General features: G+C 46.2%; 1 protein-coding gene across 1 annotated transcript; it reads right to left on the bottom strand.

Annotated features, from left to right (window-relative positions):
- Positions 1–34: 34 nt before the first annotated feature.
- Positions 35–22491, bottom strand: Zc3h7a (zinc finger CCCH-type containing 7A). The gene is made up of 21 exons (XM_048790045.1): positions 22280–22491; positions 21533–21572; positions 19622–19819; positions 17196–17354; positions 16657–16737; positions 16526–16564; positions 15578–15611; positions 15080–15363; positions 13609–13813; positions 12555–12619; positions 11850–12086; positions 11084–11341; positions 10385–10485; positions 9588–9769; positions 9128–9204; positions 8014–8147; positions 7505–7610; positions 4930–5038; positions 3198–3331; positions 1428–1591; positions 35–948 (listed from the first exon to the last, which is right to left on the bottom strand). The coding sequence occupies exons 1-21, from the start codon at positions 22345–22347 to the stop codon at positions 759–761; spliced, it is 2865 nt and encodes a 954-aa protein (XP_048646002.1). The 5' UTR covers positions 22348–22491; the 3' UTR covers positions 35–758.
- Between the last annotated feature and the right edge of the window lie 3283 nt (positions 22492–25774).

Raw genomic sequence — 25774 nt, 5'->3', positions numbered from 1 at the left:
GGGGAAAGAACCACACCATGAAAAAAAGAAAAGGTCATCTATATATAAAATTTTTTATTACAGGCAATATTGGTCCATACACTACACGATACCAACAGTACAAGTTTAGTCTTTCAAAATCATCATTTAAACAGCAAAAGACCAAGAAATAAAATTTGATTCAACTGATTATTTTTCAAAATAGTCTTGATGCACATGATCCTCACTTCCCTTATTATAGTGAAACATACAAATACAGAAAAATACCCCATTTAACATATACTAGTGTTAAATGGTTATTTGGCTTAAAATCTGAGTTAAGAAAATCCTTTTTAGCAACCTACATACAGATAAGTAGCAAACTTTATTATATTAAACAAATTCATTCCGCTAAAACATGTAAAGAACTTCGTTCATCTTGTATTCTGATCCCAGTACCAGTGTTTATTCTCTTACCGTCACGGTTCTTATCTGCAGGACCAACTCAAAGAATCGTCCTAGACATAACCTTATCCTCTTCCCAACACACTTCATCCAAAAGTCTGTTCAACAGAGGGCACCCGGGTAGCAGTCACTTCGCCATTTGATGCCAATGGCTCCGTGAGAGCCTGGCCGGACCTGTTAAACAGCCCGTTTTCCTACCTACTGTGGGTTGCTGCTCAGGAGGAACGATACACGCCAATACAAGCAGAAAATCTGCAGCTCCTCTGCTATGTGCCTCAGAACACTTTCAATTTTTCTGGTCAATGCTCTGATTAGGTTACATAAAAGCCAGCATATTAGTTTAAATCTTTAAACAAAAAACTATATTTTCCAAAGTCATTATCATTTGGGGCAATTAAGTGATCTTTTCTTGCTTTGTTGAGCTTCATCTTGAGGGCGTTTCTTCTTTCTTCCCACTCTTGAAGTTCAGCATTTCCATGAGCAAATTTACAGCTGCTGCCTTCTGTGCAGGTGCCATTCATATACCTGGGAGGACGAGGCAGCTCGGTAAGGCTTACAGGCATTTAGGAAAACCAGGCCACATTCATGGAGAGAGAAACTCCACTAGCTTTATGAATTGCATGTAACTCTCAGGAATCTTTTTATTTACTTATTCTGGTGCTGGGTGTTGAGCCCAAGGTGTGGGCCTGCGGAGTATGCACCTGACCACTGGCGGGGAAGCCAGGGCCTCCCGTACTCGAGCTCCACCCCCAGCCCAAATCTGTACTTTTCATTGAATACATCTAAATAGTTTAAAGTACTAATTTCTCTACAGAAAACAGGCCCATAAGATTCATTTTCCTAGGCTTAAGCTTCTAACTGGGTCTGCTGTAGCTCACTGGTAGCACATATCCTTAGCAGGTGCGAGGGTATCTGCCATACCAGACACTCTGTCCCCCGATAATCTCCATGAAGTTGCAGGAGTTCAGCAACGTCCACAGGGAAAACTGTCCAGACCTACATACCTCTCACAAATACTAAAACACCCTGTGGGGAAGCGATGCTGCCAGCAGTACTGGTCATCTTCAGTGTGGAAAACCTTCTCTTTGTGCTTCTCTGAAGAGATGTGGCCCTGCCACTGCTTCTCACTGTTACAGTTCTTCCCGCACATCCAGCAGTGAAAGTCCACCTAGTGGGTGGCAAAGACAGGTAGCCATCAGGGATGCTGTCTGTGTCCTGAAACTGCTCGGGGAAACCGGGAGGTCCCGATGCCACCTGATCTAAGTCCCAGGTCCACTCTAAGGGAGCAGGGTAAGAACACAAAAGTCAGAGTCGGAAGCAGGAACAAGGAAGAGACCGCAGCAGGAGGATGCAAGCCAGCACACAGAGAGCAGAGGCGGCGTCCACTCCTGCTAGGCACCCAGGAAGCCTCCAGCAAGAAGCTGAACAAACACGGATGTTTGTCAGGAGGACAAGAGGCAGGTTCAAATAAGGATTCTGGGAGGAATCCACAACACGGGGGAAGACGGGAGGATATGAGAGACAGAGCACACCCACTCCGGAAGGGCTAGCAGCAGCTCTGCCCCATTTTGGGGGGCATGAACTGAGCCATGATTACAGGTCAGGTTTGTGCCAGGAGCCGGGAAAGTACAGACAGATCTCCCCGGGGAAACTGTCACATGGAATTTAAAAGCTACCACAGGTGCAAACTCTAGGGGTTGGGGTTAGTCATTTCCCAAGTGTCCTGGCGGAGACATGGCAGACCAGGCCAAACACGAGGCCTGCAGTGGGCCGGGCACGTGGACCTGACTGCACCAGTATGGAGAGGTGCCCGAGGCCCAACAAGGAGCAAGCAGAACACAGAACACGGGCACTGTGCGACGGGGGGAATGTGCTACACAAGAGGTAGAAATATACCAATGATATGTGAACACGGCCTAGAAACACAGGATCTGGGTCCTCTGGGAAGGGGACCAAATGGACTTCCAACTTGATCTGCAGCACTGTTTATTTTGCAGAAGCAAACATAAGTGTTAACCCTGGTTGACCTGGCATGGTGGGTTCAAGCCATTCATGACGGGAGCTACTTTACCTTTTTGAAAATTTTAAAAGAAAACCAAAACAGAGGACAGGGGGAAGTGGTGGGGAGGGATGGGAACGACAGTAGAATGAATCACTTTCCTCTGTTCATACATGACTACGTGACCAGTGTAACTCCACATCAGGTACAGCCACCAGAACGAGAAGTCACACTCCGTGTAATATAAAATGTCAATATACAGTCTACTGTCATGCATATTTTAAAAGAATAACAAAAAAAAGAAAGAAAAGAAAACCAAAACAGAAACAGACCATCAGTGATCCAGGTGTCTCCACCCAGATGCAGAGAGGCCAGACTGCAGGAGGTCAGGACGGAATGCGGCCTGGGGAGAGGCCACCCACAGTCCCTGAGCACCTTCTGTGGCCTCCCCTGGGACCAGTGTCCGGTGGTCATCACAGCTCAGTAAGAATCACAAAGACCCCCCCTAGAGAGAGGTCATCAATCTGCTCAGGGTCCCAGGCTGGCCAGGAGAAGAACAGGCCTTGGACGCACAATCAGGAAAAAGGACTGAGACAAGGAAGTTCTGGCCCAAGGAGACTTAAGCTAATGGCAGGAAACTCCTGAGGAGAGGAGATGGCCCCAGAGCAGGGCAGGCAGCAGGAAATGGAGTCGGGTTTTGAAAAGGTAGGAAAGAAAAAGACTCCTCTCGACCACTGCCAGGCCGAGTGGGGCTGAAACGGCCCTCGGTACTTACGGTGACCTCAGCATAATCTGTCGGCATGTGAATCTGCTTTCCATTTTCCTTGTTTGACTGACTGGCTACATCATCACTTTTTTCATTTTTTTGACTCTTTAGCCAGAGTTCATAAAACTGCTCCATATCTTGTACTAGAGAAAGATGAATTATTTCAGCAGCAACAAGGGAAAGCCATTTGAACCCACGCGTTATCATGCACATCATTTTCTATGTCAGTCAGCAGGTTTTCAAAACAAAGGCGACAGGGCCGAGGGCGACCGGCGGTATTAGATACGGGGAGACGGTCCAGTCTGAGCAGCAAATAAATTCTCATGCGCAAGTATCAATTTCAGGACAATTAGACCACAAACATTAGTTTGCAATATTAATTCACTGTTTCCCGCATTTGCCAGACACTCTGGGAGTGTTTAATAAAACTCACACCATCATAAAGGTACTGCCAAGAAAGCCTTGGCACTGCTTACCGCCACCCGGCATTACACCCTCAGTGCCATAACCACGTCAGGCCACCAACATGGCTCGGGGGCTCAGAGCTAATACACTCCCCACTTTTCACTGACCAGGATCCCATCCCTGATGGGAGCCCGTGAGTCAAGCCGCAGGTCAAGAGGACTGACATGCTGGGGAGCAAGTTGCAACAATACCACTGTGACCAGGTCCTGGGCAGTGGCTGCCAGCTGCATCCCTGTGGCAAGAACAGGTAGTAGTGGGCGTCACCGGCAAGTGCTAAAACCAGGCTTTCTCAGCCGCACCACTGCTGACACCTGCCTGGAGAATCCTTTGCTGCTAGCAGCTGTCCTGTGCGTTATGGGAGGCTGGACCCTGCCCCATCACCAGAAGCCAGTACCACATTCCCCTCCGTTATCACTGTGAACATGTCTCCAGACACTGCCACCTGTCCCCAGAAGGAGGGAAGCTGAATGGCCAGATCTGTCCTCCTACAGAGCCACTGTGTTAAACACTCTGGTCTGAGCATCTCATCTGCACTTGGCTTCCTGTCTCCTTGAGGGTTTCTAATACTGGATCATCAGGAAAGAGGAGAGAGAAACTTCTCAGGAGCAGCGGCAGCAAGAGTCACTGCAAGATCTTAGGAAGGCTGACTGTGTGTCCTTACTCTAAGCAAGACCGCCAGAGGGACTCCCACACAGGTCACACAGCAGGTGGCAGCCTTAAATCCAAGTAATTCTTTTCATCCAGATTGTGGGCAGTGTATTTCTGTGGGTTCATTGAAGATTAGGGAACAATGTTCCCTGTAGTAAGACAGTTTATGGTCAGAAGGAAAAGGTGGTCTGTGGCTCCTCTCAAAGGCTCCAAAATGAACTTAAAATCTGACCAAGGTGAAAGCTTTCTCTTTGGGTCTTGACTTCCCGAGGAGCCCTCCTGTCTGCCTGGCTGCTCCGGAGGGAGGGCGACGGTTGCCCAGGAGCAGACCACCTGGTTTAAGAAGCTACGGAACGACTGAGCTTCCCTAGACCCTTTCTGGGGAACACATTTCTTAGATGAAACGATGCAGACCTCCATATTCACATCCAAACCTGGCCTAACCGAGCACGCTGGCACTCAGACTCTGCTCCCCTGAGGCTGAGGTCACTGTCACTGTCACCACCAGGGTAAAACTGTTTAGAATGCAAACTGCTTTCTGCTGGTGTTTTTATATATATATAAAAAAAGGCATTTGTGGGTGACCTAGAGTGCAGAGGTCAAGGACGCAGTGAGAACACCCACTTACTCCCGTTCTCCTTCATGTACGTCCACACCTCTCGCTCCTCAGGACTGTGAGCAAAGGAGCAGTTCCCAACATACTGGCATTTTTTTCCAGAAGCAATGTGGTTGCACAGCTGTGTGAAAAATCAACATATAAACAGGCTGTCAGTCAGAGCACACTTAGTAAACTAATTTTTAACTTCAGCAAAATAAGTCTTATTATTGGTGCTAATGCTTCACAATAAAATTTTTAAAAAATTAATTTGGTTCTATGCAAATTGATGATAAGCCCAAAATATTTGAGATGACATTAATGGTAAATATTTCTATGTCAGAATTTTTCAAAAAGGAAATTCCCGGAAGAAAATAAAGTACAGAATCATAGTACAAAACATTTTCTTACAAGAAAATGTCAACAGACTCAGAACATTTAATCCCATGAAAACCTCGGGCCCTCTCTGGTGGCTCCTCCTTTCCCCTGTGTTACATCAGGCCACCTTGGAGACCAGTAAAGGAACTGTAGCCTGCTTCCCCTCACTAGGGCCAGGGACACTTCAGAAACGTCACTTACTGATGACCAGTGCTGGCCACGATTCACTAGATACACATTATCTGAAGGCAATTAGTGCACCAGCCAGGCCATAGAGCTCCAGGGCTCTCAGACAGTACCTCCTCTGGCTATCTGCACTTTTATTTAACAAAGAAAACAGGGTGATACTAGTAGGAAAATAAAGTTATGGTGATCAGCAGAACATGGACTTTCCTAAGAATCTTGACCTTCCAGAGACAAGCAAACCTCGGTTGCCAAGAGTCCCTTCTTAAGTATCAGCAGCCAACTTGTCCGGATACAGCCTACCCTCTAGTACAGCTGATTAACAGCGAGTCTTGCTGTGTCTCCCCAAGGGCTGCCCATGTACTCAGCTCCTGGGGCATTAAAAACTGGTTTTGAAACACCCTGAAAGCAGGGAGCCCTCAACACTGCTCCTCCCTAGGACCGCGTCAGGGACACCACCCTGAAAACCTTCTGCATGAAGCCAGCAGCTAACCAACCGGACCCAGCAATCACTTCATCACACTCTCCCCCAGTGGAATCCCAATAGGTTGCTCGGAAGGCGAAACTAGAGAGACATTTACCATCGTCTTCCAAAGCTCAGCGAGGAGGAGCAAGGACAAGAAAAGCCTCGACGGGAGGCCAGGCACTGCTCTGGGTGTTTACGACGACCACCACCCACTGCATCTTCCCTGTGACCTAGGTGTTCCCACGCACAGAGGGACACCCTGCGGCTCAAGAACCTGCCGCGAGCCCTTCTGGCAGACTCTGAAGCCCATTCTCTTTCCACCTCACCACACTCCCTGCACGTGCACATGCACAGGGCATGATTTCTTCTTTCAGAAAAAGGGCCCCTAACAGTGCCTCGTATGGTTGAGAAAGGTAAAGGAAACAAGTCCTCTGTCAGGTAGCACAGCAGCAGACCACGGGCAAAGAAGAAGAATCGACCGTCCCAGGCAGCTGCCTCATGAACTAGAATGGTTCTCAGATGTCCTCAGCTTAACCAAGTCCGTGATACGTGCATTTTCTACATTTTCTTAGAGCCCAAGATATGGCTCCAATAAACCCTGGTCCCCCTCCTTTGAAAGCGATTAAGTCTGAGCCTCAAACCACTCCAGACACACGCACACCAACCACCACCTTGCAAGCACTGAGCTTGTTACTGATGTGAGTTTTACAGAACTGAAAGGTGTTGTAGGTTATGAAAATTTACTGGCTTCTTCCTCAACTCTTCCTGGCAATTCAGAGAAGATGGTTCATTGACGTCCATCTGCCCTGCTTCCCTGAGCAGAAGGTTCTCCCCATATTTTCTCCATGGGGGTAGACACTTCACCTCCTGTCAAGGCCCCACCTTCCTCTGTCCCTTAGGTCACACAGTGAAACACCTCTGAACTCTCCAGATCCCTCTCTTGTAAAGAGGAAAGTCCAGACACAACGCAAGAGGTCTGCGTGGACAGTCGTGACCAAGGCCACGTGATCCCTACAGTGTGCCAAGATGAACACACCTCCGCACCAGGGAGGCACTGCCCCAGCCAGAACTGGCCTGCCGGCTCCGACCCAAGGGTGCTGAGGAACGGGCTCCTCTGGCCCCAAACACGTTCCTCTGGGCTACCTTCCAAAGGTCCTACAGGGCTGAGTATTTTTAAGCTTATATCCCTTGCTTCGGTGAAACAGACAAAATACAATAAAAACAAACTCATCAATAGCCTTCACAATAACACAGGAGGCCCTGGGTTTGGTATCAAATGCAAGGAACCAAAATTAAATGGAATTTTCTCATTCCATCCCAAAAGTAATTCCTTTGAAAAATAAGTTAAATTATGCTCATGACCTTTTTCTCAATTACAGTATCTAAAATTCTAGTCATTATGAAAATCATTTCAGAATCACACACATATTAAAGGGGAAGGAAAACAAAAGAGGACCCAGCTAAATTTCATTACTACTGATGAGCATTGTTTAAAGGGCTTGAGTTCCAATCTGAATCACTACTTTCTAATGATTTGAAATGCCTAATTTTTAAAAAGTGGCTTAAAAATTACGTATGTACATCAAACTGTAAAGGCATTTGTTTCTTTGTGGGGAGAGGACGGATGTTCATCCACTTCTTACGTTCAAAAGACATCACTCTCATGGCCCGGCGCTCCTTGGTCCACCTAAGAAACATGGAGTTCAGAAAAACACAGACAGACTGGGGACAGGCATCACGTAAAGAGAGAGGCACGAAGTGTGTACCTGAAGGACCAGAGATGCTCTCTTTCTCCTCAACACTTCTGAAAGAAATGTCTCTGAGGCTACAATTCCACTTCCTGAGGACGTTTCCCAACCTTCCTATGAATCCTCAACAAATCACTGATAAAGTACAGGAGAAGTACTACATTTGGATTCTTAGCTACGAAATGCTAAAAATCTCTTCCCCTTTTGTAAATAGTTATACACTCCTTTCTTCAAAGTGTTCATCTTTTTTTTCATCTTTCTTCTCATGTGAAAGATTTTATACCCATGAAACAGTAACCACAAGGGCACACACCTCCACACGCACACACACAAGATACTTACGAGTGCCTAGCTTTTGCACTACAATATTTTCGGTTTTTGTCTGGTTCAATGACTTGACCGTTTCTCAGACACTGAGCACACACAAATTTTATACTCATATTAAGAGATCCAGGCATTATCTGATTGCCAAATACCTTAAACAACAAAAAGATTATTTGAAAAAAAAAATCAGTTTTCTGAGAACAAAATATCAAATCATCATACATCTTTTTCATAATAGTATACAAATTTTTATTTTATCTGGCTTGGTGTCTTGACCATTATGAATATGCTCTAATAATTCAAATCTCCAATTCAGCCAGACACAGTGGCACACGCCTGTAATCCCAGTGGCTCGGAAGGCTGAGGCAGGAGGATCGCAAATTCAAAGCCAGCCTCAGCAAAATGGAGGTACCAAGCAACTCAGTGAGACCCTGTCTCTAAATAAAATACAAAATGGGCTGGGGATGTGGCTCAGTGGTCGAGTGCCCCTGGGTTCCATCCCCAGCCGCCCCCCACCCCCCACCGCCAAAAAATCTCCAATTTTTCTCCCATATGTAAGAGAACGTGATAGTAGCAGATTACAGACGCCAAGCCTCGATCTACAAATGCCAGCTTTGAATCAAATGCCCGGAATTGTTTTTGTTTCTTTTTTTTCTAATTTTTGTAGTGAAAAACTAGATCCTTTTCATAGATCCAAATCAAACCAAAAGTCGTATGTGCCCAGCCATCCCCACTCCTTCCATCATTCTGTCCTGTTTTCAGGCACAATAACTATTTTTAAATGGGGAGACAGTGGGTAAACAAGTTATGCCAGGTGGTCTGCAAAACTACAAATAAAACCCACCTCCTTCATTCCAAGAATCCCCAAAGCCTGAGACCCCAACTGTTTCATCAATTAAACTAAATGAGAGAACAGTGACCCACACTGTGGGCAGGTATTATGGGCAGGCATGATTTTTTTTTTCATGATTAACTAAAATGCAAATTGTTTTTTAACAAAAGAATTCCTCAACAGAATGAACATTAAATAACTGGACAGTACATGTCATCGGCACCCTCCCTCAACCAACAACGTCCAGGAGGCTATTCCAAAAAGACACCAACACCTCTGGAAAAGACACAGAGGACATACCTGGGCTCCAGGTACACTTGCTTCCAAATGTCGCCAATACCGATTAGACTCCTGAGCAATCGCATCATGAGAAATACCTGGGAAAGGGACGAGCCTTCCTTAAATTCTAAACAGCAGCCGAGCACCAGTGCGGCCAGTCAGTCCTGGAGAACCCTCAACCCACAAATGCCTCAGCCAGCCTGGTCTGTCACCAAGAGGGACAAGTACATTCTTCTTCCTCAAGATGGAATTTACAAATTCAGCTCTAGGTGCACCCGAGGGTTCCTCCTCCCAGATCCATGCGACAGAAGCCCACCCCCAGAACAGACAGCCCCCCAGACCACAGCGAGTGTGCAATTGCAAACTCCAGACCACAGCAAGGGAGCACCCGTGGGTGGGGGTGAAGACAGACCTCAGGCTGCCGTCTCCGTCCCACCACCCACTGTGCTCTTGGGGACAGTCCTCAGGCACACAGACCCACCTGTTTCATTCTGCATGATCCAGACCTTCAGTTCCACAAGACTGTGGGCATAAAAGCATTCGTCTTCCCTTAAACAGCCATAGCGAACCTCATGTCGACACAGATCAAGCTGACACTGACCGTGGAAAGATCGGATTTTGGAGTACTTTACCGTTGTCTCTCGCAAAATGTGGACAAGGCACCTAAGAAGAAAACGGTAACGTTTTGATATTGTTCTGTCATGGTTTTTACACAGCACACACAATGTCCCGTTCTAGACTGAGACCGTTCCGATCTTTATCAGAAATATACATCACCACATCCAACTGTTGGATTAATGGGGGGGGGGGAATATAATTATATTTTAAACCAAAACACACCTAAATCCAAGTCATAAACAGCTATGACTCAATAACAATTTTCTATATGAAAGAATCAATTTAATAAATCATTAATTAATTCCTAGTCAAATCTACTAAAAGACATTTTGGGGTATTTTTTGGTACCAGGGACTGAACCCAGTGGGTACCTAACCACTGAGCCACATCCCTAGCCTTTTTATTGAGACAGGGTCTTGCTAAATTGCTGGGGCTGACCTCAGCTTGCAATCCTCCTGCCTTAGCCTCCCAAGTTGCTGGGAATACACGCATGCTCCATCATGCCCAGCTTAAAAGACATTTTAAAATAGTTACTGTGCCTGAAAACAGGACAGAATGACGGAAGGAGTGGGGATGGCTGGGCACATACAACTTTTGGTTTTTTTGGATCTATGAAAAGGATCTAGTTTTTCACTACAAAAATTAGAATGACCAACGTACTTATTGTCTTCAAATTCATGCTTTGTAACCGGGTGAGAACAAGCAGTAGAATTATCTTTATTTCTTTTACTTATCATTCTAGGTTTATGATCAAAACATTTCTGGAAAAGAGAGAGGAGGAGGATTATCACACAAATGCAGACTCTGAATCTTGTGCCCAGAATATTGCCTGAGTTTACAAACTTTTGTATTCCATTCTTCTGCCAATTAATAGCCAATGTGAAGACTTCTTATCATTCTTTCTGATGACAGTAGTAGCTACCATTTTTTTTTTTGGACGGGGGTACTGGAGATTGAACTCGGGGGCACTGGAACACTGGGCCACATCCCTAGATCTGTTTTGTATTTTACGTAGAGACAGGATCTCACCAAGTTTCTTGGCACCTCACTGTTGCTGAGGCTGAGGCTGAGGCTGGCTCTGAACTTGCGATCCTCCTGCCTCTGCCTCCTGAGCCACTAGGATGACAGGTGTGCACCACCAGGCCTGCCAGTAGCTACCACTTTCTGAGTGAGTGCTTTATCACATGACAGGATCTGTTGAGCTCCCCGCAAGTCAGAAACCATCACCCAAGTGTGCGTGTATGTGGTGCTGGGGAAGGAACCAGGGCCTTGTGCGTGCCCGGCAGGTGCTCCACCCCTGCACTACACCCCTAATGCCATCACCTATTACAGAGCAGAAAATAGTCTTGGAAAAAGCACCTCACAAAGGAATATAAATTCTCCAAGATGCTCCTGCAGAAGTCTGAACACGGTGAGGCTGATCTTCCCATTGCCACCAAAGAAAGCCTCCCGGCTGAAGGCCCCCTTCCTCTCCAAGGTCCACACATCTATCTCTTCTTGGCAGTAGGCGAACGTGCAGTGGCCTGAGTACCTGCATTCCTCCTCCGCAGCGACATCTGGAAGGACAGGGCAGGAGACACTGAGCCACGCAACCCTCTCAAAGCTGACGAGCGTCAATCACACTGAGCGCATCATTTGAGATTTTTTAGTAATTAGTAGACGGCTTCAAGAAACCCTACATTTATTACTCTGCCCAAATGAATTTTATTGCAAAAGGGGGAAAGTCCCTCAACATTTTCAAGTACTCCATCTGAGATTAAAAAATGATCTTAGGAACATTCAAAGTATATTCAGACTAAGTGGTTTGATAAAAATGAAGAAAACCTGGGCTGGGGATGTGGCTCAAGCGGTGGCGCGCTCGCCTGGCATGCGTGCGGCCCGGGTTCGATCCTCAGCACCACATACAAACAAAGATGTTGTGTCCGCCGAGAAATAAAAAATAAATATTAAAAAAAAAAAATGCTTCAGTAAGTTTCTAAGTCAGGTGAATATTCAACAGAGCAATGACTCATCCTATCAGATTCCAAATGCCATCAGTACCTGCTGCTTCCTCAGTGAGAATCAAAGCAGGTGACGGACAGCGGCCACCATGGCACAGCTGTTGACAGCTGCTTACGAGCTCCTAACAACCTACGGCGTCTGAATGAGTTTGCTCTCTGCCACTTGTTTGATCCTGACCTGATTTTACAAAACAGATCTGGCAAGCTTGTCTCAGCTCGTGGGTTCCCTCCAGGGGATGTCTTGGTACCACTGTTGACGGTTTCACAATCGCACTTCCAAAAAAGTTTCCAAAGTCATTTCTAGGCTGACTCGAAATTCCCGGGAAACTCTCAGAAGCAAATAAACTACTTGGTCCATTCATCTGCAAAAAAAAAAAAAAAAAGGGTAAAGAAAAAAAAAACAGAACAAACAAGCAGCACACATTGTACCACCACTCACGAAGGAGGCTGGAGGCATCTGAAGAGCAAGGCCCTGTCCTCAGCACCCGGCTTTTGTAAAAACCAGCTCCGTCTGAATCTCCCTCTTTGGTCCCCAGGCACCCCGCTGGCAGCCTCCAGTGTTCTGGGTCTCTAGACGAACACCTGACATGCCCTGGGCTCACATTCCCCGCGCTGCTCAGGCTGCACGAGGAGCCTCTGCCGCCAGCTGCGCAGTGACTGACTGGCAGGGACAGACCCAGTCTTGAACGCACAGCGTCTGTCTGACACACCACGTCCCACAGCACACACAGACTCCAGGGAGACCCTCATGTCAGTCAAGTCAATCAGGTCCGTAAGTACAAGGCCTATTTCAATTTAAGCGACTATTACAAAAGAGGAAGTGCACTTACAAGTGAAAGGGAAGAATTACTGGTGTTAAGCGTTGTCCCCTCTCTAGAAGTTGAGGTGGGCAGATCTAAAATAATAAAAAAACTTCAACAGACCTTTGCGCTCTAGTCAGTGACACACACAGCTGACTGGCCAGGGCTTCCCTCCGCCGGTTCCCGCCCAAGTCCCAGGAGCTTTCTTGCTTATTATTACTGACACTCAAGGAGGGGTCTAGAGTTTTCCTTCCTTCTAGAAACCAAGGGTATAAATGGCCCTTAGTCACACAGATTCAAAGGAAAAGCTATTTTTGGAGAAATGATCTAAGGCAGGGCCTACTGTTAAAAGCTACGAAAATTATTCAAAATGGGGGAGGAGCCTCCCTTTTGAAGACGGGAAGCAGAAGCTCGGCACAGCGCTGCACCCAGGGCAGGCTCAGGCCCTTTCCCCCTGGGCCTACTACTTGATCTCCTCTCCATCTGTGTGTCTCCCACTGACTTCACTCTCTTCAGTTGTGAATCTTTACTTCAGTTATTTAGAGGCTTGCCATTTTAGCCAAGTGACAATGTCTCAGAAAACATTGTGGATTTTTGACATTCCTGCTGACAGTATGTACTAAACCTGGGATTACAGAAACAGGAGTCAAGCCAGGTGCAGTTTAATGAGCTTAATAGATGAAGCCAAAAACAGGTTTAACTGTTACCATTCCAAACACAGACCTTAAATTAGTGTTTTCCCAGTTTAGCATTTAGAAAAGACAATCAGTCGTTCGGACCCTTCAGATTTGCTGAAGAATACATTAAAAGTCATTCACCCCATAACAGAGGACACCCTGCTTCACAAAGGCTCCGACGTAGGGACCAGGGCCCCGATCACGTCCACCCTCACCTCTACTCCTGTGCTTGGAACGGTACTGTTAAGACCAAGGTGAACTCGACACTAAGGCTCGGTCTTGACATTGTTGGCTCGTGGAAAAACTTCAGGCTCCTATTGCCTAAAGTTAGTTACATAATTCCAGATACTAGTTTTCATTTTTAGAAAATTAATTGCAATTGTTTAAAATTCAGTCTAGAGTCTTACCTCGTTTGGATTCACTTATTGAAAATGAATTTAAAGAAGAACAAAAATCTTCTAAGGATGAGGTCAAAGGTGGATACAAATCTGCAAAGGAGGGTGGAGGCGTATACCTCGCACCAACGGGCAAGGTCCCCAGCAGAGATGCCGGAAAGGGCAAGCTGGGGGCGAGGCTGGCTGCCGGGAGCGGTCCTCTGACCAAGGCTGACGGCTGCAGGAGAAGAGAGAGGTCGAGACTCACAGAACTCTGCCGTAAGTTTAGCTGGCCTGCTCTCAACACCACCAAATAAAAGCAGATCACCACAGGCACTCACGTTACATCACAATCAAAATGAAGATCCACTGGAAGAATTCAGCTACAGACTTCATTTTAAAATCCAACTTTTAAAAATGACTGAGGTGTGAAGTCTAATATTGCATAAGCCCAACTATTACACTCATCTGCTCCTGATCATTTCTTTTATTAAAGAGGATGGTCAGATGAATGGGATGCGCTGGGAAGAAGGGGGATTCAGAAAGGGAGCTGGAAAACCCCGGGACCATCTCTCCATAGGCGGAACTCACAGTCTCCCAGGGACAACTCGAGCTCCCACCTCCCCTCCCAATTCAGAGCAGTGATTTGTAAGCGCCCCCCGGTGCCTCACAGTGGGTACTACACGCTTCCTGGGGGATGCTCAGGACCCTCCGGGATCTGCACCTCAGTCACTGCCACTGAACAGGGACGCCAAGTATCTTGCCCGAGACCACAGAGCTGTTGAGAGCCAAACCCAGAGCTTCCAGACACTCGCAGGCATCTCTCCTAGCCAACCTCACAGGGACACCATCTACCAGAAACCAGCTCTGAACCTCTCCCCTCACGGGGCTCAATTTTAATACACTTTATGGAAGGGGTCAGAAACTTTTTCTGTACAGGGAGGGATGTTCAGAGTTTTGACTCTGCAGACCACATGACCCCATTCCAACTCCTCGATTCAGCCACGGCAGTGTGGAGCAGCTGCGGCCAACACACAAGAGGGCCTGTGGCTGCGTTCCAACAAAACTTAAGGACATTGAAACAGTCTCACGAAATTTTTGTTGTTGTTGGTTGTCATTCTTCTAGGCTTTTAAAATGTTCAATCTTTAGTTTGTGGCCACACAAAACAGGCAGTGGGCCGGTCCACAGACTTCTGTTTTAAGGTATGTGGTTGACAGAGAATTTCCTCAAGCCAATGAGAAGTTCCTAACCCATAAAAATGTTTTTCCTTAAATGTCAAATGTTTATTCTTAGTCAGAAAAACTGGCTAGTGACTAGAAGCATGTTACTTTCTTGTTTTAAAAATTACCCAATTATCCAGTTACCACCAAAGAAGGACAAAAATAATATTCAAAGTCAGAAATCATAGATCAGTCTGGAACATCAAAGTATCTACCCAGTTACATGACAATTTAAACAAATGGTAACCGCATCTTTGGAAGTAAAGCAAAGCACCGAACTTACCATAACAGTGTCGTTAGTTTCTGGGGCAGAATCAAGCAAGTCATCGATCTCATCTCCAAGGACCATGTCTCCATCATCCAGAAAAGCCTCGGGCATCGTGAAAGGCATCTTCCCTCCATTTGCCAATACTGAGGAGGGCAGAGTGTTCTCTTCCACTTGCAGGGACAAAACAGAAGCTAAGGGCGCGATAGGAACTGAGGCCAGCTCACTTCCTATGTCATGAGAAAAACTGGACGCAGGTAGGGAAACAGCGGGAAGTGCTTCTTGCCTCGGAGTCACCAGATCTGTAAGAGATGGAGAGGTACTCGCTCGCTTTTGCCAGACTGACACAATAGTGGTGTCAGTAGTCAGTGACACAGAACAGGAGGAGCTAGGTGAAACATGACACCACTATGCTCGCACTTGAATAGCCACACAGAGGTCCTCTGCCAGTGCCAGGTCAAAGTCCAGTTAAAGCTAGCACCCTTCAGCACAGGAAGACAACATGGGAACACATACCTGGCTCAATGTCTTCCACAGAAGAGTTCACAGCCTAGAAATTAAACCACAGTGAATCACGGTTTCAGGATGGTCAACGATCAAGCAATCTCTACAACTCATCCTAAAAGAGCAATGCATGTTTGCACAGAAATCTGACTCCTTTCTAATCAAGATCCAAGAAATAAAAAGTAATGCTGGTCATTGGTGGCACACACCTATAATCCCAGCTACTTGGGAGGCTGAGGCAGAAGGATCATAAGCTTGAGGCCAGTCTTGGCAATTCAGAGTGACCTCTTCTCAAGATAAAAAATGAAAAGGGCTAGGGGGACAGCTCAGTGATGGAGTGTCCTAGGAGTCAATCCCCAGTACTGTGGGCAGTGGGCAGAGGTAAAAAAAAACAACGAATATTTAAACCTTTATAACACGTGTGCACTTGCCCAGGGGGTCTCAGCTCAAGTGACCCTCCTGCATGAGTCTCTGACTCTACAGCTGCATAACCAAGCCCAGCTGTCCCCACGTATGGACCAACATTTTAAAAAGGACATCTAGTAGAAAGCAAGGGACTAATCTAGCCACCACTCCACCCCCCAAAACACCCCCCCCACACACCATTAGCATCCTACTATCTCGAAGAAGACTTAGCTTTGGAAAAAAAAAAAAAATTCGTAATTTTTTTTGTTTAATGTCTCCTAAAACTAGATAGTATCTGGCCCTGGTCTACGTTTCTCAAATAAAACCTAGCATCTATGCACATCCTGTAAAATGCTCCAACGGACTTCAGGAAATGCTGGTTAAGACTGAAATATATTACTTGAGTTTATTTTCTTTTTTAAAGTGACAGGAAGCTCTGGTCAATTATGTGAGGACTAAAAGAGGCTCGCACTAAAAATAGGAGAAGCAGAATTGCTAAGAATTCCATCCTTCCTTTTCTTGTAAATATGCTTCATACAGAAATCATAACTTTACCTTGGTTGCCCCGTCCCCAGGAACGGATTTCAATGAGAGCTGAAATATAATAAAGACACTAATTTAAAAACAAAACTGACTCCAACTCAGAAAACAAAACGCAAAGCCCTCACGGACGGAACCCAGCTTACCTCGGCTCTAACATACGCTTTCCTTATTTTAAATCCCAATTTCTGAGCTAGCTCCTGAGTCAGTTTTATTACATGTTCATCCTGAAAAAAGGCAACATGCATGCTTAGAAGACGGCTCTACTGACAGACCAGGCAGCAGAACCAGCGAGCGTGCGGTACCTCCTGTCCAGGCCCTCGCGTTGTTAGCTGTCACCCCAACTGGAGCAGGCTGGAGGCTGCGCAGGGAGCTGAACTTTTTGTTGTGGTTTTTGGATCTGGGGACTGGACACAGGGTGCTCTACCACTGAGCCACATCCCCAGCCCATATATATATATATATATTTTTTTTTTTTTTTTTTTTTTTTGAGGTCGGTCTCAATCAAATTTGCGACTTTTCTGCATTAGCAGAAAATTGATCACAATATTCCCACCTCAGCCTCGGCCTCCTCAGTCACTGGGACTGACCACACTCTCAGAAGTTTAACTCTTTAAATGCCACTCACAGGCGAGCAGTAAAACAGCCATGACACGAACAAATGAGCCACATTTAAGTTCCGTACCTGAGGCACTGCCAGGGAGCACTTGGCCACAGTGTCATAGGCCTCCTTGTATCTTCCCAAGTCACTCAAAGCCTTAGCCTTCCGATACAGAGCTTTGCAGTTGTTGGCACTGAAAGTGAGGACAGCACTACAATCTTCTAACACTTTATCATGAAAACCCTGGTGTGAAGGACAGAGAAGAGAGTCAGCAACCACACGGCTCCCTTCTCACACGGACCCCTTCCTGGAAGTGGGGACAACTCTGAGACGCCATCCCGCTGCACTCGGTTAAAACGCAAAGTCAGCAATGTTAGCTTTCTTTTCAGAATTATTTTTGTTTTGAAGTTTCAAATACACAAAACTGGAAAGGACATCATGAATATCAATGCACCTACCACCTACCCGGCAATTGTCTGCCCATAAGGACCCCAGATCACCAAGAAATAAAGCTTTCTACAAGTTAAACTGAAGACCCCTGTGCCACTCTCCATTCTATCCCCTCCCCGCTGCACTCACCACCTCTGGGGCTCATTAGAATGTCAAATGGGTCACTACATGTAACAATGTATCTTTAAAGTAATGTGTATCTTAAAGGTTGAAGACAGGATTTCAAATGTTTGCACCACAGGAAACTGAAAAATGATCCAGAGAGTCTCGGACTCTCCCCGACTCAGCACCACACCTCGGGCCACACCTCGGGCACCTGGACAATGCAGCTCCAAGTGCATCCAGCAAACAAAGATGATTTTGATGTATCAATTAAAAATAAAAGGGAAATGGAATGTAACTCCCAAGAGCTGACTGAGGGTACTAATGGGTTGGAAACCACACTTGTCACCACCGAATGTCCCTGAAAAATGTGCTAGACAACATAGAGACTTTTCTTAATTCATCTTCTAATCTTCCTGAACATACCATAGTGAGAATTATCAGCATATCAAAATACTGCTTTCTAAGCTTAGAAACACTTCTGTGAAAGAAAGAAAAAAAGCCCTAAAAGGGCGAACTAAATCTTTTTCAGTCCTGGCAACTGAACCCCAGGTGCTAGACGCTGCACCACATCCCCAGTCCCTGTTGAGACAGGGTCTCCCTAAGTTGCTGAGGCTGGTCTTGTGACCCTCCTGCCTGCACCTGGGAGCAGCTGGGATCACAGGCATGGCCACTGTACCCTTCAGATGACTTCTTATAAGTGGACACACTCCCACCACCATCCTCAAATGGGAATCTTCAAGGACCAGTCACTAAGAAAGTATTTTTTAGATCCCTAAAGATTTATCTAAAGCTGATTTTTTAAAGCCTTGGGCCACACTAAAAGCAGTTAATATGTCTTTCTTAAAAACTCTAATTAGGGGGGCTGGGGATGTGGCTCAAGCGGTAGCATGCTCGCCTGGCATGCGTGCGGCCCGGGGTTCGATACTCAGCACCACATACCAACAAAGATGTTGTGTCCGCTGAGAACTAAAAATAAATAAATAAATAAATATTTAAAAAAAAAAAAAAAACTCTAATTAGGGGCTGGGGATGTGGCTCAAGCGGTAGCGCGCTCGCCTGGCATGCGTGTGGCCCGGGTTCGATCCTCAGCACCACATACAAACAAAGATGTTGTGTCTGCTGAAAACTAAAATAATAAATAAATATTAAAAAAAAAAAAAACTCAAATTAGGGGCTGGGGTTGTAGCTCAGTGGTAGAGAGCTCGCCTAGCACAGGTGAGGCCCTGGGTTCGATCCTTGGCACGACATAAAAATGAATAAATTAAAGATATTGTGTCCAACTACAACTAAAAAATAAATATTAAAAAACAAACAAACAAACAAAAAAAAACACTGAAATTAGCCAGGCACAGTGGCACACGCTTGTGATCCCAGTGACTAGGGACGCTGAGGCAGGAGCATCATAAGTTCGAGGTCAGTACTACAAAATAAAAAAAAAAAAACAAGAACAAAAATTTTAAAAACTGAAATTAGCGTGAAGTTCTGGGTTTGATACTTGACCCCTAGATCTATTAAAAAAACAAACTGAAATTAGGAAAATGTGTTTATTTTGAACCCAAGACTACCTACCACTAACCTGGCCTACGTCCCTTTTCTTAAAAATTCGAGATAGGGTCTAAGTTGCCCAGGCTGTGCTTGAACTGGAGATTCTCCTGCCTCTGCCTTGTGAGTCCCTGGGATCATAGATATGGCAGAAAATTACTCTTTGTTAATGTTCTACAACACAGAGGTAAATTTTCTCCTAGAAACATTCTTTTTTTTTTTGTTTAAAGAGAGAGAGAGAGAGAATTTTTTTAATACTTATTTTTTAGTTTTCGGCAGACACAACATCTTTGTTGGTATGTGGTGCTGAGATCGAACCCGGGCCACACGCATGCCAGGCGAGCGCGCTACCGCTTGAGCCACATGCCCAGCCCACATTCTTTAAAAAAAAAAAAGAAAAAAATCACACTTACCATGTTAGAATAGCAGGCAATACGATTTATATGTAGTTTTTCAATGATTTCTTTAGGGATTGAAATTTCTTCAGACTTTGCATAATCAGCTATGTTCAAAGCTTCTGTGTACTGGCTTATCGAGCTGTTCCAGTCACGTTCCCGATAAACATCATTTCCTTCATTAAAAAGATTTCTCACGAGAGCACGCAAATACACCTTGAAAAGAGAAAATGTACTTCTTGAAGCCCTCTCAGAACACAGGAAGGCCTGGGTCGATTTTAAGGTTTACACCTAAAACTTCAGAGAAAGCCCCACAGAGCACAGCCCTGCCACGGCCCTGCTGCACAGTCTGCAAGGGCTTCATTTTGCTTTTTTTTTTTTTTTGGCAAGAGAATTTTCTCTGCTTCTGAAGAAAAGCCCAGCAAAAGCCCCTGCATATACATGCTCGGCTCCCCGGTCCTGCACCAGGATGCCAGGCAGAGGGAAGCCCTCGGCCCAAGAGCACAGAGCTCAGCCTCTCACCAGCACCCCAGGAAGGCATCAGCAACCAACACCCGAGTGGACAGCTTCCTGGACCTCCCCTGCTGGGTGGTACGTGGGCACATGCACGTGCACGCATGTGCACAGAAAAACCCCAAGTTCTGAGTGGACAGAGTGTCCTTTTAACTTGCATGTCTCTACTACCAGTGAGGCTGAACTTTCCCGCCTGCTTGCAGACTGTTTTATTTCTTTGGTAAACTGCTTGAGTCACCTACTGATTTGGGGGAAGGGGACCAAGCCATTCTCAAGTACACACATCTTCCTGGTGGGCACACAAGCTCATGATCGTCCTTCATGACTCCTATCACTACTTCAAAATCTTAAAAGTCCTCTCCCATCACAAGATCTGGTCAATACTCAACTTTTTTTGTCTCATTTTATGAATTCGGGTATAAGCTGACTAGACCTTAAAGAGAAAAGGACAAGTCAACCATTAATGATTGGTGTGGGGCCAGGCGCAGTGGTGCACACCTGTAATCCAAGCGGCTCAGGAGGCTGAGACAGGAGGATCGCGAGTTCAAAGCCAGCCTCAGACATGGCAAGGCATTAAGCAACTCAATGAGACCCTGTCTCTAAATAAAATACAAAATAGGGCTGGGGATGTGGCTCAGTAGTAGCAGAGTGCCCCTGGATTCACTCCCCAGTACAAAAAATAATTGGTGCGACTTGTGACATGCCACTTATGCTCTGTGGGCCCCAGTTCCACATGTGGAAAATGGAAGGATCCCTCCAAGTGGTTTCTAGCTCACACATTTTTTGACTCTATACCTGTGTGGAGAGAGGAAAAGAGAGGACGAGAGAACTGAACCGAAAGGGAAGGAAAACAAGACAGAGAGAAAGGACACTGGGAAGCGCCCAAACCCTCGCTGCCCCAAGGGCCTGCTCCCGGGGGTCTCGCTGGTCAGTCCACTGCCACTTCTTCCCTCGGGCCATCCAGCCCGCTTACTGCTGCTGTCAGGACTTGCTCCAAGATGAAAACAGAAGATTCTACACATTCTTCTTCTCAGATTCTGTCCCACTTATTTTCAATAAAATGAAGGGTCATTTTCAAAGGGCTCAAAAGACATACCAATTCAAACTACACTAACAGAGGAAAAGAAAGCACAGGACAACTGTCCACGTGCCACCCCTCCCCCAGAAGGCTGCCCACCCACGGGGTTGGCAGACCGCCTGTGTGAACATCAGGTCATGTTTTAGGTTTTGCAGGCCGTAAAGTCTCTGTCACAACTACCACACGTCGACAGGAAGCCAGAGATGATACATAAGCAACTGAGAGTGGCTTCGTCCCAACAAAGCTTAATTTGTGAAAAAGGGCAGCGGTCAGGTCTGACCCCAAGGCCAGGTTGGCCACCCCCTGCTCTCTCAAGCAGACCCTCCCAGGGTCATTACCGCATATTGTTCCTGGGTTCCTGGGTATGACAGCGGCGACCTAAAAAGAAACAAATCAATTGTAATTATCAGGCTCCCATCGGAATTTGTTCAGACAGAAGTTATCTTAAAACTGCTTGCGCTGGTGCAAGACACATCTGAAGACACCTCTTCACCGCCAGTGCCCGCCAGCCTGCAGTCATGAAGCAAAAATCCCAACTATTCCTAGCGCTTCCTTAAGCACAGCACTTTTCTTTCAAACCTACTTCTATTAAAAGAAGGCCTGATTCTTCAAATGCCAAAAAGGTTAAAAATAGAACAGGCCACTAACACTCTCTGATCCAATTTAGTGCAGTACAGAGGACCATGTCTCCTTCCCAGGAGGGAACAAAGAGGCCCTTCTGCCTGGACAGTCCACCCAACGGAGGGCTGTCTGTCACGGAGGCACTGCCTCACAGGGACGTCTGGTAGTGAAAGCCCTCTGTGGTGACACATCTTTACTTCAGTCACTTTTCCATTCATCAGAACCGTTCTGAGGAGAACAAATTCAAGTTCTTCAGTTCTGGGGAGAGGAAGGACTTCAACCCCAAGACTCAGCAACAGTGAGATCCAAGAACTGCAAACAGGAAGGGAAGGGACACTGGCAGGTGTGTCACCTCTAGCCCAGGGCAACAGGACCTGTTCACACGAGGGAGCTGCTCTCAGTGTCAGGCCCCGTAAAAAGGGCCGCAGCAGGTGACGCACACCCAGGCTGAACCTCGTGCTTACTGTATGAACTGCAGTCCTTCCTTAATGTTCTGCTGCCTCTTCCTCCTCTCCTCGGACACACTGGACATGTTATCCCACACATCCACTTTCTAAATGAACAATCTGGAAAGAAACAAGGCACACAGTTACATCAGATGCCAGAGCTCCTGGGTCCCCTTCAAACCCGACTGCAGGCCTGGCCGCAGGGTGAGCTGTAGACACGCCCACTCCCCTCCTAGGACTGGGGCCCCAGTGGTCTTGCCCGCCACGAGCAGTTTCCATTCTCTTCCAGGCTGCCCAGCTGTGCAGAGCCTGTCTGTCCCTCCAACTGGTCTCCCTGGAAGGTCATTTTGCTCCCTCCCTCCCCCCAGCTGCAGGCGTGGTGTGTCTTCGTCTGTCCTCAGGTGTCCATGGCACTGGAACAGCCCGTCCCTTTGCCTCGCTTCTGGAAGCTCTCGAGAAAGGAAAAAGCTCTATCGTCCGCGTGCCTCCCAGGGCGGTTGGCTTCCTCGCCAGCAGACTCTAAACCATCTACTTATTTTGCCACACAAACTCTGAAAGAGTCCTGCTGATCACCGCTGATAGGACGGTGATCTAAAATGACTTCAGTTGAAACTTCTGGATAGTTAGTTTGCCTTCAAGCCAATACTGACTAGCTATAACCCGTGTCCATGTTGCTGACACCCACCCCCAGTGACCAATGCTCACTGAGCAGAGCCCGAGTCAGGGAGAAGCACCGTGAAGAGATGTAGATAAAGCACTCCTCCCGGCCTCCTGCACCAGGGCCTCCAACCTCAGCACCCTGGCCAGGTGACTGCTTATTTGTGGAGTGTCCTGCGCATTTCAGGATGCCAGCTGGCAGGATCTGCGGCCTCTACCCACATGGCTGTGGCACCTTGACCCACACCACAGCCACATGTCCCTGGGGGAAGCGGGAGAGATGCGCACAATCACCCCCAGCTGAGAACTACTACGACCTGACACTAAGACCTCTTCTCCCCACCTCAGCCTTCTGAGTCTCTGGGACTCACTAAATTGCCTGAGCTGGCCCGAATACTGCAATCCCCCTGCCTCTGGCTCCCTAGTCACTGGGATCACAGATGTGCACCACTGTGCCTGGCTAAGAAGACTCTTATCACATAAATCATGACTTTGGACCTGGTGACAGAAAGGGAAATTCCATCCACACTTTAAGTGCGTGGTTGAAATTTTCGAGTTTTGTTATCGCTTAGCACTTGTAGTTTTGTTTTAAATCTACCTTTTTTGAAGTGTGAGGATAGGATGGGGGTTGGAATGTCCAAAGGGTGACAACTGATGGCCGTCCCTACTATCTTTTAAAGACTGTCAGTTCTAAAAATCTGTATCTTATACTTTACTGAAATGTTTTCATGGAAAAAGACATGATGTTTGGAATTTGTTTTAAAATACTTCAGCAAAAAATAAAATACTCCAGCAATTTATGAAAGGGATGGGGGGGGGGGGGGGCAGGATGAAACAGCAGAATATTGGTAAGAATTCTTCACACTATTCTCTCTACTTTGCATATATTTGAAATGCTCCAAAATACAAAGTTCAAACAGTCCCCAACACAGAAGTAAAATGGCACTATTTCTGGAATAGTTTTTAAAATAGTCTAGCCAAACCCAGGGCAGTGGTGCACACCTGTAATCCTAGTGACTCGGGAGGTGGAGGCAGGAGGATCACAAGTTCAAAGCCAGTCTCAACAACTAAGTGAGACCCTGTCTTAAATAAAAAGTTTAAAAAGGACTGGTGATGTAGCTCAGTGGTAAAAGTGACCCTGGGCTCAATACCCAGTACCATAAAAAAAGAACAGAAGAATAGTTTAGCCAAAGGTGGAGGTGGGAGGGGAGGAAAGTAACAGCCAGAAAAAGGGATGAATGCTGCCCGAGGAGGGAGCATGTGGGGTCCATTCCACACTTCTACCCACCTGCATGTCTGAGTATTTCCCTAGTTTGGGGGGGTGGGGGATCAGAATTGAACCCTGGGACACTTTACCACTGAGCCACATCCCCAGCTCTTTTTATTATCATTTTTTTATTTTAATTTTTTGTAGTTGCCTTTTTTTTTTTTTTTTACTTTTATGTGGTGCTGAGGATGGAAACCAGTGCCCTACACATGCGAGACAAGGGCTCTGCCACTGAGCTACAGCCCCAGCCCCTTTATTTTTATTTTGAGACAGGGTTTTGCTAAGTTGTTTAGAGCCTTGCTAACTTGCTGAGGCTGCCTTGAACTGGCAATCCTCCTGCCTCAGCCTTCTGAGTCTCTGGGATTATAGGCGTGCACTTCATGCCAGCAAGATTTTTTTAACTTGTACTCCCATGTATGAAGTTACTTAAGGAGGCACTATGTATATATTCGTATTTCTTTGTATACACATGAAATAGCTCCAAATAGAAACTCGGGACATTACAGCAGTAACAGTCATTGCCTAGCCTGTGCAGGGCCCTGGGTTCAATCCCCAGCATCATGTGCATGTATAGACAAACAACATATGAGCATCCTGGACATACACCCACACGCTCCACCACTGTGCTACACCCCAAACCCTCTCAGGGTCAATTTCTTTAGAGACAGACTTAATAGAGCACAGGATTCCAGAGCACAGAAAGGATACCACAACTATCCCTCCCTCTTGGGCTACTGACGCACCCTGCTCCCAGCTCTGCCAGCTGAGGTGAGGAATTAGTTTGAAGTTCACTAATAAAGCAAATCTCTTGGCTAAGAAGAGACTCCTGGCTAGTGATAATCTGCCAGGTTAATAGCCTTAGAGTCATTTCCCCAGAAAGTGCTAGAAACCCTTGAACCTTGACCTCTTATGAAGTATATGGGGCAAAGAGCTGACAACTCAAGTGATTAGAGGAATTAAGATGCAGACGTTTTCAGTAGCAATAAACACATCCCTCCTGTACACATAAAAAGATTTAGGGACACATTATCAGGCAATATCATATATGACAGACCATTTCAAGTTCAATTTTAAAAATTTTCCCCAAATCTTAATGGAAAATTTCAAATACACAGTAAACTTTTTTTTTTTTTTTCTTTTTGTATACAGGATTGAACTCAAGGGCATTTAACCACTGAGCCACATCCACACCCCTTTTTTAAACTTAAGAGACAGGGACTCACTAAATTGCTTAGGAAGAGCCTCACTAAGTTTTTGAGGCTGGCTTTGAACCTTCGATGCTCTGGTCTGAGCCTCTTAAGCCTCTGGGATTCCAGGCAGGCACCACCACGCCTGGCTCAGTAAACCCTGTTTTAAACAGTGAAGACTATGTACCCACATAGTGACCACATTCCTCAATCCACACCTTCTTATATCTATCATCTTCCCATCTTTACCCATCAGCTCATCCTACTGACCTCCCATCAGTCCACTTCCTGATCTTGATCGATTTCAAAGTAAGTTGCAGACCTCAATTACAATTCATTCCTAAATGCCTCAGCAAACATACCTCCTCTACCCCCACCCCCACCCTTTTTTTTTTTTTTTTT

Source organism: Marmota marmota, unplaced genomic scaffold (assembly GCF_001458135.2).
Source record: "Marmota marmota marmota unplaced genomic scaffold, marMar, whole genome shotgun sequence".
Taxonomy (NCBI): domain Eukaryota; kingdom Metazoa; phylum Chordata; class Mammalia; order Rodentia; family Sciuridae; genus Marmota; species Marmota marmota.
The sequence above is the reverse complement of the archived record's forward strand: the minus strand, read 5'-3'. Positions and strand labels throughout refer to the sequence as shown.